Source organism: Diplodia seriata (assembly GCF_021436955.1).
Source record: "Diplodia seriata strain FDS-637 chromosome Unknown scaffold_1, whole genome shotgun sequence".
Lineage (NCBI taxonomy): Eukaryota > Fungi > Ascomycota > Dothideomycetes > Botryosphaeriales > Botryosphaeriaceae > Diplodia > Diplodia seriata.
Window position 1 is genome coordinate 223,258 of NW_027117308.1, and position 14,519 is coordinate 237,776.

General features: G+C 57.3%; 5 protein-coding genes across 5 annotated transcripts; 3 read left to right on the plus strand and 2 right to left on the minus strand.

Moving 5' to 3' along the window:
- Positions 1–232: 232 nt before the first annotated feature.
- gel4_1 (1 3-beta-glucanosyltransferase gel4) lies at positions 233–2,035 on the plus strand (the record flags this gene model as incomplete). Its single annotated transcript, XM_066771577.1, has 4 exons — positions 233–316; positions 370–1,412; positions 1,481–1,812; positions 2,025–2,035. The coding sequence occupies 4 exons, from the start codon at positions 233–235 to the stop codon at positions 2,033–2,035; spliced, it is 1,470 nt and encodes a 489-aa protein (XP_066636856.1).
- A 2,027-nt stretch (positions 2,036–4,062) lies between these two features.
- SLS55_000061 (uncharacterized protein) lies at positions 4,063–6,569 on the plus strand (the record flags this gene model as incomplete). The annotated part of the gene is made up of 2 exons (XM_066771578.1): positions 4,063–4,067; positions 4,178–6,569. 2 exons carry the CDS (start codon positions 4,063–4,065, stop codon positions 6,567–6,569), a joined length of 2,397 nt encoding a protein of 798 aa, XP_066636857.1.
- A 303-nt stretch (positions 6,570–6,872) lies between these two features.
- SLS55_000062 (uncharacterized protein) lies at positions 6,873–7,946 on the minus strand (the record flags this gene model as incomplete). The annotated part of the gene is made up of 1 exon (XM_066771579.1): positions 6,873–7,946. The coding sequence occupies one exon, from the start codon at positions 7,944–7,946 to the stop codon at positions 6,873–6,875; it is 1,074 nt and encodes a 357-aa protein (XP_066636858.1).
- An 810-nt stretch (positions 7,947–8,756) lies between these two features.
- Positions 8,757–9,305, minus strand: SLS55_000063 (uncharacterized protein; the record flags this gene model as incomplete). Its single annotated transcript, XM_066771580.1, has 2 exons — positions 8,757–9,185; positions 9,234–9,305. The coding sequence occupies 2 exons, from the start codon at positions 9,303–9,305 to the stop codon at positions 8,757–8,759; spliced, it is 501 nt and encodes a 166-aa protein (XP_066636859.1).
- A 2,007-nt stretch (positions 9,306–11,312) lies between these two features.
- Positions 11,313–12,866, plus strand: SLS55_000064 (uncharacterized protein; the record flags this gene model as incomplete). The annotated part of the gene is made up of 3 exons (XM_066771581.1): positions 11,313–11,752; positions 11,804–12,095; positions 12,849–12,866. 3 exons carry the CDS (start codon positions 11,313–11,315, stop codon positions 12,864–12,866), a joined length of 750 nt encoding a protein of 249 aa, XP_066636860.1.
- Between the last annotated feature and the right edge of the window lie 1,653 nt (positions 12,867–14,519).

Sequence of the window (14,519 nt, forward strand, 5' to 3'; positions counted from 1 at the left end):
ACCATTACGCAGACCCGGGAAGTGAACTCTGGGCAGCCATGCGCCTGCATCTTGGCCTCACCAATCCTATTTAACGCCTACCAACTGCTGCGCCCTTTCTCCAACCTCCTGAGCCTGCCTCCTGCACTACTTTACCCCCAGTCCTTCGTTTAAACAGTGCGCGACAGTTGCCTTCGATCTCCATTCTTGCCCTTCACTTTCGCTCGCCCCCATTTTCTTTCCTCGAGGCACAATGAAGTCCGTCAGCATTGCCGCTCTTGCCGGCGCCATCTTCGCAGGTTCCGCCCTCGCTGATGTGCCCCCCATCGAAATCAAGGTGAGCGGAACACTGCTTCAATGAGCCCGAATAGCTTCCCTGACATACCACAGGGCACCAAATTCTTCTATTCGAACAACGGCACGCAATTCTACATGCGCGGCATTGCTTATCAGCCCGAATACAACGCCGATGCCGCATCCGCCAGTGACACGCCCAACGACAGGTACATCGATCCGCTGGCCGACCCGGACACGTGCAAGCGCGATCTCGAGTACCTTGTCCAACTCCGGACCAACACCATCCGTGTCTATGCCGTCAACCCCGAGCTCGACCATGACGAATGCATGACGGCCTTCCAGGATGCCGGCATCTACGTGGTTGCTGACCTTTCTTCGCCTGGCCGGTCGATCAAGTCGGATGACCCTACCTGGGATGATGACCTCTACGACCGTTACACTTCGGTGATTGATGCCTTGGCTCCCTATAATAACACCCTCGGCTTCTTTGCTGGAAACGAGGTGTCTCACAGGGCGAACAATACGGATGCCTCTGCCTTCGTAAAGGCCGCTGTGCGTGATAGCAAGGCGTATATTAAGGAGCAGGGATACCGTGCCATTGGCGTTGGCTACGCCACCAACGATGACGCCGACATTCGCGAGCCCATGGAGGACTTTTTCAACTGCGGATCCAGCGAGGACTCTGTTGATTTCTGGGGTTACAACATCTACTCCTGGTGCGGCGACTCGTCCTTCTCGAAGTCCGGGTACGACAAGCAGACGGAGAAGTTCGCCGACTACCCGGTGCCGGTCTTCTTCGCCGAGTACGGGTGCAACGAGGTGAAGCCGCGCAAGTTTGGCGACACGCCGGTGCTGTTCGGCGACGACATGAACGACGTGTGGTCGGGCGGCATCGTGTACATGTTCCACCAGGAGGCCAACGAGTACGGGCTGGTGACCATCGACGGCGACTCGGTGTCGACGCTGGCCGACTTCAACAACTACAAGAGCCAGATCGCAAAGGCCACGGCCACGGGCGTCAACCGCGACGACTACGAGCCCACCAACACCCGCCAGCGCGACTGCCCCGCCGTCAACTCGGCCTGGGGCGCCACCGCCAGCCCGCTGCCTCCCCGCCCCAACACGGACCTCTGCAGGTAAGCCATCTCCTCCCTCCCCCCTCCCACAACAGCCCCGAGCCCCTCGCTAACCCCCTCCACCCCAGATGCATGTACAACTCCCTCTCCTGCGTCGTCGCCGCCGACGTCGAAGTGTCATCCTACGGCGAGCTCTTCGGCAGCGTGTGCGGCTCGTCCGACGACGCCTGCGCCGGCATCGGCGCCAACGCGTCGACGGGCGCGTACGGCGCGTACAGCATGTGCAACAGCACCGAGAAGCTCGCCTTCGTCCTCGACCAGTACTACCAGCTGCAGGACTCGTCCGAGTCCGCGTGCGCCTTCGACGGCTCCGCCTCGCTCAAGAGCGCCGTCGAGCCCACCGGCCAGTGCAGCTCGCTCATGGAACAGGCTGGCACCGCGGGCACTGCGACGGTTACGAGTAGCCCGACGGGCGGCAGCGCTGCCGCGAGCTCGAGTGAGGGCGCTGCTGCTGCTGGGCTGCAGGGGCCGGGCGTGTGGGGGGTTAGGGTCGGTGCGGGCGTTTATGGGGTTGCGGCGGTGTTGGCGGGTGTGGGGATGGTGGTGTTGTAGAGGGGAGTGTTTGTGCAGGTGGATGCGCATGTACTTGGCTCATTACTTAACTTCTTTGAGATGCTTTTTAGGGGGTGTCTTGCTTTCTTTCTTCGCGCTTGGTTGTAATTTAGCGCACAGATATAATGTTCAGTGGCCGTTGGATATTCGTTCGCGCAAAGCAATGCATGAAGGTTGAAGAATTGGATCTCCGCGTCGTGTGAAACCTGGGATGCAGTGGCTGCATGATGCTTCCGTCTAGTGCGTGTTTGTATCCCCACGAGAGAACGATCCGATCTGCATCGTCGTTGTGGCTGCATGAGGAGCCGTTTGGATAGCTGAGATGTGTTTCTATCGTGAATGGTGATGCACACAACTGCGGAATCCTCCATGTTCAAATTTCCTTTTAGTTCACTGCGGGTGACGACTCGGGACCGGATACGGAGTTCGCAGTCGAGGCGCCCGGCGTTCGGCATCCGAGTGAACAGTCATGCCGAACGGGCAAGCTGTCTTCTATCGGCTTCGGAACAAACGATGTGGGGTAAGGTATATGTATATCTGCATATACCCAGATAGCGTTTAGAACAAAGATCATCGAGACAGTGACTTGTTGGGCAACCGGTCAGTGTCCCGAAACGCGGGCTGAGACGCATCTTGACCCCGCCCGCCCGATCTCGGGTGCCCTTGCCCTCGTCCTTATCTGTATCCCGCACCCAACCTCACTTCGTCCTCCACAACACCTCTCTTTCCCAACCCGCAACATCGAGCCTTGCGAAATGAGTCCCTGTTGTTCCTCCGATATGCAACCTCCGGACTCTCCCGCTCCGTCCGCCCAATCTGGCGCCGGCTGCGGTGGTAATTGCTGTTCGAGCACCGCCGCTGAAGTCAGTACACTCCCGCCTGCCGAAGTTCCACCCGAGCAGGCCGGCGGGGACGCGGATAGCTGCGCGGATGGACGCTGCGCGGAAGAAGACGCAGAGCGCCCCGAAACCGAAAAGAAAACCGGGTGCGCGGACGCGTGTTGCTCGCCCGCCGGCCCCATCGTCGACACGCCTGCGCACCAAGAGCCCGGAATTCCCACTGGTGGCTGCGCCGACGCCTGCTGCTCCGACAAGCAAGCCGTCCCCCAGGCCGAAGACGGTTGTGGAGATGCTTGCTGCGCTCCCGCTGCGCCTCCTGCGCCGTCCACGGATGCCGGGTGCCAGCGTGGCTGCTGCTCCAGCGCCTCTGCCACCGCGTCACCGCTCGCCGGCGCTCAGCCCGCTCAAGCCGCGAACGCCTGTTCCCGCGCCGCTTGCTGCGGCGGCGACGCTCCCAGCAAGAAAGGCAAGAGAACTCAATGCTGCGATGGTACGGGCGACGCATGATTTTCCCGTCCCTCCCTTCCGACAAATCACGTGCTAACACCCCCCATCTCCAGACGGCTGCTTGGACGAGCTCGCGCTCCGTGACTGCGACGACGAGAAGTGCTCGCAGGCCGGAAGCGCCGCGTGCGACTACCACAGGAAGAAGACGCGCAGCCAGTATCGCGCGTCTTTGGAGGCGCTTGGCTGCATCTGCCGCGCCCTGCTTGCTCGCAATATCGAGTCTTGCTGCAATCAGACTGCCACGCTGAGGCGCAGGCGCACTGGACGGCCGTCCTCGAGGGCGTCGTCGATCCGTGGCCAGAAGAAGGTGGCATCCGATTGCTGCTCTGGGGCTTCCGGGCCGTACAGAGCGAGCAGCAGTGTCCGCGCGAAGGACGAGTCTTGTAGGGATGCTTGCTGCTCCGCGAAGCCTCCTAGCGTCAAGAGCGGTACCAAAAGCTGTCAGGATGGCTGCTGCGGTAAGCCCCTCAGCGTCAAAAGCGGTACCAAAGGCTGTCAGGATGGCTGTTGCTACAATAAGCCTCGCAGCATCAAAAGCGGGTCTAAAGGCTGTCAGGATGACTGTTGCGATAAGCCTCCCAGAGTCAAAAGCGGTCCCAAAGGCTGTCAGGACGCCTGCTGTGACGACAAGCCTCCTAGCATCAAAAGCGCTGCTTCATGCCAGGATGCTTGTTGTGGCAAGAAGCCCGGTTCTATCGTCAATGTAAACATCGACCGGGTTGACATCGAACGCGGAGACGCGGAGAGCGAGCATGTCGTCCTCACCGTACACGGAATGACCTGCACCGGATGCGAAACGAAATTGATGCGGTCCTTGGCCGTCATTCCTGGCGTGTCGCGGCCTCAGACCAGTTTGCTCCTCTCAAGGGCTGAATTTGATCTGGACGGTAGACTGATCTCGGCGGAGCAGGTTCAGACTCGACTCGAGAAGGAGACTGGATTCAACTTTGACAAAGTCGCCAATGACGACAAGGAGCTTGAGACCATCGAGGTTCTTGCGGGCGGCGACGCTAAGGCATTTATCGCTCGAGAGATGCCTGATGGAGTCGTCAACGCGTCGGTTGTGGACAAGAACACTGTCTCACTGCAGTATGATCCCAAGGTACTCGGTGCTCGTGATCTGATGGACCACTCTTTCAGCGCCCCTCTGCAGTTGGCGCCATTGCGTCCCCCTCCGTCCATCGCCTCGGGCCGCAAGCATGTGTGGAACGTCGGCCTGCAGACCGTGATTTCGGCTCTGCTCACTATCCCGGTCTTGATCATGGCCTGGGCGCCGCTTCCAAAGCATGAGGTTGCTTACGGCAGCGGTTCTTTGGCGCTTGCTACCATCATCCAGGTCTTCATCGCGGGTCCATTCTATTCCAGCGCTCTTCGCAGTCTCATCTTCTCTCGTGTCATCGAAATGGACCTCCTCATCGTCCTCAGTACGACCGCCGCCTACGTCTTCTCCATCGTAGCTTTCGCATACCTCGTGGCTGGATCACCCCTTTCGACCGGAGAATTTTTCGAGACCAGTACTCTCCTCGTCACGCTCATCATGGTCGGCCGCTTCCTTGGCGCCCTCGCCCGTCAGAAGGCCGTCGAAAGTGTTTCGGTCCTATCCCTCCAGCCCGCCACAGCTGTTCTCTCTTCCCAGGATGGCCAAAACCCCGAGTTGGAGATCGATGCGCGCTTGCTCCAATTCGGCGATGTCTTCAAGGTCCTCCCTGAGACGCGCATCCCCACCGACGGCACCATCATCTCCGGAACCTCAGAAGTCGATGAGTCCATGATCACCGGCGAGGCTCGGCCGGTTGCGAAAGAGGTCGGCGCGGCTGTAATCGGTGGCTCGGTCAACGGGTCCGGCGCTCTACTCGTCAGAGTCAGTCGACTACCTGGCTCGAACACGGTCGCGAAGATCGCAGCGATGGTGGACGAAGCCAAGATGTCGAAGCCGAAGATTCAAGACCTCGCCGACAAGGTGGCGTCCTGGTTTGTCCCCGTCGTTGTGGCCATCACTATCGTCACCTTTATCGTGTGGGTTGCTGTGGGCGTAGGGAAGAATGGCATGGGAGGCTCCGAGGCGGCCGTGCAGGCCATCACGTACGCCATCGCGACGCTGATCGTGTCGTGTCCATGTGCCATCGGCTTAGCTGTACCGATGGTCGTCGTCATAGCGAGCGGCATCGCGGCCGAACGAGGTGTCGTGGTCAAGAGTGCGGAGACGCTGGAGATTGCGAGGAAAACGTCTCACGTCGTCTTCGACAAGACGGGCACTTTGACACAGGGCAAGCTGAGTGTCACAAAAGAGGTCTACCCGGAAGAGTCTTCAAGTCCTGCAACTCTCGAACTCCTCCTCGGCCTCGTCCGCGGCAGCAAGCACCCCGTCTCCGTCGCCGTAGCCGCACACCTCGAATCAAAAGGCATCAAGGCCACACCCATCAACGACATCAAGTCCCTCCCCGGCAAGGGCATCGAAGCCACAACCACCGTCAGCAACTCCAACACCCCCCTCACCATCCGCGCCGGGAATTCGCGCTGGTTGGAAATGTCGTCTCACCCCTCCGTCGCGCCACTGCTCTCCACCGGCCACACCGTCTTCTGCTGCACCATCGCCGGCGTCCCCGCCGCCATCTTCGCCCTCCACGACACCCTCCGCCCGGACGCCCACCCCGTCGTCGCCCGCCTGCTCGCGTCCAACATCGCCATCTCCATCGTCAGCGGCGACGACGACGCGCCCGTCCAGCGCGTCGCCTCGGCCCTGGCCATCCCCCCCGCCAACGTCCGCTCGCGCGCCTCCCCCGCCGACAAGCGCGACTACGTCAAACACATCATCGCCCAGCACGACGGGCCCCCCGACACATCCACCACCGCCACCCCCACCGTCATCTTCGTCGGCGACGGCACAAACGACAGCGTCGCCCTCGCACAGGCCAGCATCGGCATCCACATCGGCGGGGCCCACGCCCACAACCCCAACGACAGCAGCGACGTCGCCGCCGCCGCCGCCGACGTCGTGCTCACGGCTGCCAGCTCGTCGCCGCTGCGCGGCGTGCCGGCGCTGCTAGCCGTGTCGCGCGTCACTTTCAGAGCGATTGTGACTAACTTCGCGTGGAGTTTTGTCTACAACGTCTTTGCGATTCTGCTGGCGGCTGGAGCGTTTCCGAATGGTGTGCGCATTCCGCCGGCGTTTGCGGGGCTGGGCGAGGTCGTTAGTGTGGGGCCGGTTGTGGCGGTTGCGGTGGGGTTGAGGTGGGTGGGGTTGGGGGGTGGGGTTTGAGTAGGGGAGGGGGGTGAAAGGGGAGAGGTTGGGACGAGGGGGAGGGAGTGTTGATTCAACATCGGGCTCCGGGGGTGGGGGAATGGGGAATGGGGAATGGGGGAGTGGTCTGGGGCGGGGTTGTTGGATGGCCTTTTGGGCGTATATAGAGCGTTAGCAGCTTATCTCAATCGCTTGCGCTACTAGTTAATTAGAGTCTATAAAAACTCGATCGTTCGTATGTACTTATTCGATCTTCGGCAATCGTTCTGATCGTCTTTCCAGCAACGGCCAATCCTTCGGCTTCCACACAACCAACGACAATTAGTTCAGCACGACCTTCTGCGCGCTGGCGACACCATTATTCCCCGCCATAACCAAGAAGCTGCTATCATCCAACGTCAACAACCCCGCCCACTCACTCGTCGCCGCCATCACCGTCGTCTTATCCGCCCACGTTGTTCCATCCGCGCTCGTCACAACCTTGACGACATAATCGCCATCCTCATCCGTCTGGAAGCTGACGACCAACGTCCCGCCCACATTCGCCACCTGCGGCGCCTGCGCATTGAACCCGTCACTCTCATACACGACCCTCCGATCGCCCCACGCGGAGCCATCATACGTCACGGCCCCGATATGGAACTTGCCGCCGCCCGTCTCCGTCTCAAACACCGCAATCAGCTGCCCGCCAGTACCCCCCGGCATCTCCGCCACGCCCAGCATGCCGTCCCGCGCATTCGTCAGCTCCGCGCCGGTAAACGTCGTCGCCGCCGACCAGGTCGCGCCGCCGTCCGTGCTCGTGCGCATCAGGCTGTCCTGGTCGTCGTCGGCCGTCTCGCGCGAGTAGTACAGCTGCAGCGTGTCGCCGTCCAGCCGCATGAACGGCTCCCAGTCGCCCGTGACGGCGCCCGAGTCGGATGCCGGGGTACTCAGGTACGCCCACGACGAACCGCCGTCGTCGGAGTAGCAGATGGTGATGCGGAAGAACGTGTACGTCTGGTCCAGCTCCTGGTCGTGGTTGCGGAGCGCGACGAGGAGGCGTCCGCTGGGCAGTTCGATCGGGAACGGGTTGTCGATGTCGGTGGTGTTGGTTGGGCCCGATGCGGCGGTCCCGAGAGGGTTCCAGGTTACGCCGGAGTCCGGGCTGGAGACGAGGGTGATGACGGATGTGCCGTCGCTGGGGAAGGCGGTGAAGGCGCCGAGGATGTCGCCCGAGGAGAGGAAGTTGGCGCGTGGGTAGGTGCTGCTGCCCGTCGACATGGGGTTTAGCGCGCCTGAGAGGCTGGGCGTGAGGCCGGCGCGGCGGTGGAGGGTGGGGGATGCGACGGCGGTGGAGGAGGCCGCGAGGAGAGCGCAGAGGCTCGTGAGCCAGGTGCGCGGCTGGGGGGCGAGCATGATGGAGGTTGCGGAGGCCGCACGGGAAGTGTTGGGGAGAGGTGTGGTTTAGCCGGCGGGCATGCTACGCTGCGGAGGGCTGTGTGGGGGAGGCGTGGTTTTTGTATTGTGCAGCAGGCGGATAGGGCTCCGGCGGGTGACGTTTGGTGTTTTGCTTCAGGGCCGAGCGCCGTGGCGGACAACATGGATTGCGGTTAAAATTGGAAAACCAACAGCCGCGACTCCACATTTAGTGGAAAGGGGCGCTCGCTACTTAACCCGATCAGGGCGCGTAGGATTTTGGCCCCCAATCGTCATTGGCCTGATGTCTCGAGCAGTGTCTCTCCACAAGCCACTTTGGGTTAGACTAGCCCTGTGGCCGCTCGTCATTGGCTGATCTTATATTCCCGTGCTTATTACCGCTCTTCCTTCAGGAACCGTACCGCTGCATCACCTAATTTCTATTGCGCGTACGTCGGGGATCTATCTCAGAATGGTCGGTGAGGGATATTTCGTCTTATCTGACACACGATGCGGTTGTTTAGGCTGCGAAGTCGGATGATACGCTGAAGTGGAGGGATTCACAGATGCATCGAAGGGGTGCATCCGGCAAAATTCTGGAGATAGTATCCGCATTTACGCGAACGAGACTGAGAGATATTGCATATGACCTTTTCCAAGTAAAGGACTTTACTGTCTCCGTGTTCGAAAAAATGAGAAAGTGGCAGAACAACAGACGAGCGAGAGAGATCCTTCCAATACAGAACACTTTTTGGTCAGGGTGCTCCCTCTTCGAGACAACGTAAGAAATCTCCTGAAGCAGCACCAAAATTACATGGGTATATCTCTCATCTCCTCCAACGTCCAATACTTGCGCATGTTCTCGGCCCCAAGCTGCTCCACCTCATCATTCAAATGTTCCCACAACACCGTGCCGAAGCCACTCATTATCTCTTTCATCTCCTGCATTCGAAACTCCTGCTGCCCTTCCTTGCATTGCTCAAGGTATTCGGTAAGGCTATCAAGACCGGCATGGATCTGCTTGTGTTGGGTGAGAAGCTCAAGCTCCTTGCGGAAAACTGGCATCTTCTTCGCCAGATATGGAAAGATGGATCGTTCCTCTGCTCCGTGGTGGCCCTTCAGACCGTTGCAGAAGTCGAGTCCAAAACGGAAGAACTGGCCAAGCGACATGCCAGCTGGAAGCTTGTTGGCTTCGCACGCCTCGTACATTGTTGTCCAGGCATGTCTGAACATGTTGTGCTGTCGACATGTCAGTCCTTGAATGGTCCTACGTGCGGGGCTACTCACGAAGAAGTTCATACGGACAGCGCAACGGTTGTATTGTTGGTATTCATCTGCGCTTAGCTGTGGAAGATCCATCCCTGTAGAGTCTGAAGCAGTGGGTGGCGTAGAGTGTTTTCTCGGTTGGAGGTATCGTAGAATCCTTCGAGAAGTCATTGAGGCTTATAATTCGCGCTGCTCGGATACTTGGTAGTTTCTCGACTACGTATCCGCCTCGAGTGTTTGATCATGGGTTGCTAAAATGTGGAATGCAGAAAGCACAGGGAATCGACGGTGTGGAAAAGGAAGGTGGTTATTAGTAAGGACGCTAACATCCATGCAATTGGTAAGCTCGGCGTCGGTTGGTGTTCGTATCCGGAAACCGCGCCAACCTCAATCCAAGCGTACTTTTGTGTTCGGCAAATTCCTAACTACTTTCTGGGTCGCTTCAAAGTAGCATGGCAGGCTTCTTGCGAAACATTCTGCCATTGTAAACTTACTTGTACTTTGATATGCGGAAGAAGTAGCCATAGAGCATTCTCGACTCGTGCCTTGCATTGCCATTCTTCATGCAATCATCTCCGGGTGCTTGCGGCGTGCGGGGGTTTTGATTGGCTACAAGACATTCAAACCTGCAGCCCACCATCAATCCATTCACACAGTACACTGATGTGGAAAACATCGATGCACTACGGATATTGGGATTCTCAAGAATATGCGAGCCTCCTGCCTATCCTTGCGAATGTGCATTCTCCCACCCGAGACGTCGGCCTGGCGACAAGCGGCACGACACGCCGTGCAAACCTCGACGGCGATAAATCTGTCCATTGCAGAGACTCCGGATACTTCCCACTTTTCCCCAAGATTCCCCTTACCACAGAAGCTCATCGAGCGCGTCGCAGCTCACGCAGAGCTAGCTGGACACCAGGGCACGAATGCTGACAGTGTCGCACAGCTTCCAGGCTGCAGTCGAGAGACAGCAACTTTTGCCGTGCGTGGCTCTGGAGCCTGACGCTGTTCTGGCCCGCTTGTCTTGCAGCCGACGCTGCTGCGCCCCCGCCCCGACCTGGCCACGCCTCAGACGGCTCCGCGTCGAGCGAGCTCCGTCCCACGGCACGCACCTGCGGGATCGTTCTACTCGTCTCTCCTCTCCCCGCGGCATCGGCAGCGGCTTACGCATCACCCTGGCGGCGCATTATCCGCGCTTGCTCAAGATGGCGGTGGATGAGGGGTGGGATGATGTGTAGGAAGAGGAAGGCGGCGAGAGTTGGAGGTGCTGGAGCTGGATGTTTTTCGGACGATGCCGGTGCGCGGGTTGGGGGGTTGGTCAGGGCGTTTGCGATGGCGGTTGGGGCGATGCCGGTGTTGGAAGAGGTGGAGGTGTGGGCCGGACTGGGGGATGGAGAGGTAGATGAGGGAGGGGGAGGAGGCGTGAGAAGGTGGGGGGTGGGTGTTGTGAGGACCGAGGGCGGGAAGAGGGTGCAATGACGGGTTGGGGCTTGCAGGCCTGGGGAGGAGGTGATGGCACTGTTCAAGCGCGAGTTCTCGGGAGAGGTAGAGGCTGTTTGGTTGCCGATTTGAGAATTGGAAGGGAATTAATTGGCCGTGAGCGATGTGGGAAGCGATGTGCTTGATGTATTGTTAAGATGAACATAGGGCAGATTTTGTGTGGCAGTGTCACGGCTCTGCTAAGCTACTGGGGACAATCGTGCACGATAATGGCCTGTTGCGCGAGGCTGAGGGTGTCCTTCAGCAAATCAGCTTTGCAGCAGAAAATGCTGTACGACCAGCAAGAGAGCTCAGCCCGTCAGCCCGTCAGCCCGTCAGCCCGTCAGCCTTGCCGGTCAAAAGCTGGCCAAGTGCATGCGATTCCGTTACAGGGATTTGTCGTGCTTTGCAAGGCTTATCTACCTGCCAATCAGATGCTGCCACATTGTGAGGCATGCAAGCCCCGCGCCGTACACAGCCTCGCATCCGACAGGCGAGCTGGAGGCGCTAATAACTAAAATGCTCGCTGTCTCCTGTCAAAGTTGAGTCTGTTCAGTCTTCTGTTCTGACCGCGCTGATCAGTTCTTGTGGGAGATTTCCCATCGGCCATGCGCAGCGATGGCCGACCTGTTCTCGACGGCTGCGGCGGCCATCAGCCTCGTTGATGTCGCCCTCAAATCAGCACGCGAAATCCAGAACATCATCGCCTCCATCAAAGGCGCCCAAAGTTCTCTTTTCAAGGCCCTTGAAACTATCTGTGAGGTCCAGGGTCTACTCGAAGGGATTCAAAGTCTGGAGGCAGACTATCAGAAAGCTTCCACGCCGCATGTCAATCCCCAGATCCTGTCGCGCATACGTCGCAACGTCAAAAGCATCAACGAAGACTTGATGACTCTCCGTGTGAAAATCGAGGAGCCGATATTCGCTACCGACTCTCGTTTCCGTCGCCTCTCCAAAGCACTCCGGTTTCACAACAACGAACGGTCCATTGCCAAAGTTTGCTCTCAGATAGAGCAGAAAATGAGATGGATCAATCACGACCTGACTGTCATTGGACGGTATGTTCCCCGCATCATCTACAATAGGCTATATACTAATAAATCCAACAGACAAAGTGACCTTTTCCAGATCGGGCAGCTCAGAACCGCAAACGACAATACCCAACTGGTTGTTCGCGGTCAAACACAGTTTCGCGACGATACCCTTGGTATGCTTCGCAGTAACGCTGCCGTCTCTCAACAACTTCTCAACCAGCAACAACACACTCATATCAACATGCTGGACGGACATGCGCAGATACGAGCGGATATTCGCTACCTTCAACCCGGCTGGCTCCAGAACATCCCGCAAATTCTTCTGCATGAAGGCTCAGCAAGCGATGCCACCGAAATACTGTCTATTGTACGTCGACACCTATCGTCTGTTCTAGCGAGCGCTTCGCTACCCGGAACCACGATGGACGATCTCGGTTGGGTGGAGAAGGAAGTAGGTGACACCTTGACCGGCATGCATTTGCTTGCTGCGTCGGAATTGCAAGGCGGGCTGAGCCTCACCCCATACGGCGCTAGAAGAACGACCCAACCAATTGCACTCCAGGTTTTGAACCACTTGCGGTCTCAGTCTTCTTCGGTCATGCAAAGACGCGGCACTGGGCTTCGAAGTCGTGGGGTGCAAGTTCAGCAAGCCGGAGAGATGGAACTCTCGGTTCGAATTCTGGAGGGTAATCTTTACTTGTGGGTGAGCGATGGATGTGAGGTCAACTCAACCAAATTCTCCGGCTCTTTAAAGGGGTTCCGAGTCATGTTCACGCCAAACCAATCCTACAACCTCCCAGGCCTATCAGCATCATTTGTGGGATCGCCCTGTAATGGTCTGAAGATTCCTTCCGCACTTCGTACCTTTGGCGTCGTGCCCAAGGGATGTGCGATAATCCAAAGGATATGGAATGGCGACACTGAAGAAGCACGAGACATTCTTCAGCGGGGAGAGTGCGCTGCTGGAGATAGAGATGAATATGGCCGCTCACTACTTGGGGTAACCGATCAACCATCCCCACGAAAGAGAGAACACTGCTGATCGTAGATTAGTTTGCTACCTACAGGCAAAAATACGACATTTGTTGCCTCCTGATTCGCCTTGGCGCTGACCCGCTAGACTGTGATGCGTATGTAACCTTTATTGCATTCGTGTTAGCCTATATTAATACTTGATAGCCGGGGCAACACAGCATTGGAAATTTTCCTCAAAAACTGGAATCCAGAAGACAAAGATATTCCCTTCGAGGACTACATACGACTTTTCGCCGAAAAGGGATGTTTTGAATGTGATACAATGGATGAAGCTCTCGACTATACGGGCAGGATAATTGAATGGGTCCCGTGGCCACCCCTGTTCTCGGCCCTCATCACGCTACGTTCAGCAAGGGCCGATCCAGATCAGGTTCGATTTTTACTGACCCAAGCCTTGGACATCAACGAAGCCAACGGTAAAGGGAAATCGCTCCTTTTCGAAGCCGCAAGAACCCACTACACCAATATGATACCACTTGGAAGATCCTTGTTGAGAGCAGGAGCTGATATCCAAGCGACTGACCCGAACGGCGACGGCGTTGTATGGCATTATCTTCGTCGACTCTCCGCTTGTGGGGCTTCCACGCTTGAAGACCAACAAGGAGAAGACATGATACTGTTCCTGCAAGAGCTGATATCACAAGGTGCCTCGATCCAAAGATCAAGTGCGGGGTTTCAGAGTCCGACTGATGTTGCTCTCACGCCCGGGGCTTGGGTCATTTGGTGCGAGACTTTGGATAGATCGGGGATTGGTATCGAGGATCTACTTCTAACCGAGGATGAGCAACATGGGGTGCAGCGCCCCAGTTCTGAGGATGTGAAAGAGCTAGTGGGTGACATCACGGGGACAAAAATCGTGGTCCCGGAAATGCTGTCTGATGACCGGCCAAAGGGCTTTTGCAAGCACTGCGAGGCTGATCTCGGGCCATGCTACTACCGTCCGCCATTTGACGTATATTTTTGTTCGATCATTCCGGCTCTGCATCGCCACGAGCGTTTTTTTCGACATGAAGACGGGTTTTCGTGCAGCAATTTTCGGCAGGAAGGTACATGCGTTAAAGATGGTCATCAGGGCAATGGGAAGCCGACTGTTTCTTTTGAGCATCTCAGCATAAGGAAATGGGCTGCATATCGGCTATGGAGAGATGGATGGCTCACCACTCCGGAGGATGCGGAATTCTGGGCAACGGACGTTATGACCCAGGAGGCGTTCGACTCTTTTCATCACTTGTCAGCTATCAGGCTGTAAAGCTCTGTTGACTTTCTTGCGGTTTTCAGCTTTCCCCGCTTTGCTTTTCTTGTAGACCATATTGGTCATGGAACCTGGCTGTATTGGCTTTGTTTTATGTTTTCGTTATCATTTCGCTTCAGTACATGTCCTCGCCAATTGCCATATTATGGTCCCAGCTGCTTCTTTACTAAGACGTGATGTTACACCTTTCGCGAAACGTTTCCGCTACAAGAAGGGTAGAATGGCTGTTCATGGTTCAGTGTATATCGACTACTGTTGCACTTCTGCCAGCTGACACGTGCAACCTCCCACGAGCATCATCGAGTAGTACAGAAGCGATTGAGATAAGCTGCTAACGCTCTATATACGGTAGAGACGAGGCATCAAACGTATCTGTGTGCATACTCATCTTATCATTTCGCAACCGAGATTACACCACAAGATGGGAGATGAGCTGCAGGCATCATCAGCCTCGCAACAGCTTAATCATCCCCTTTACGAGCGCAAAACTTTAAACCAACGCCA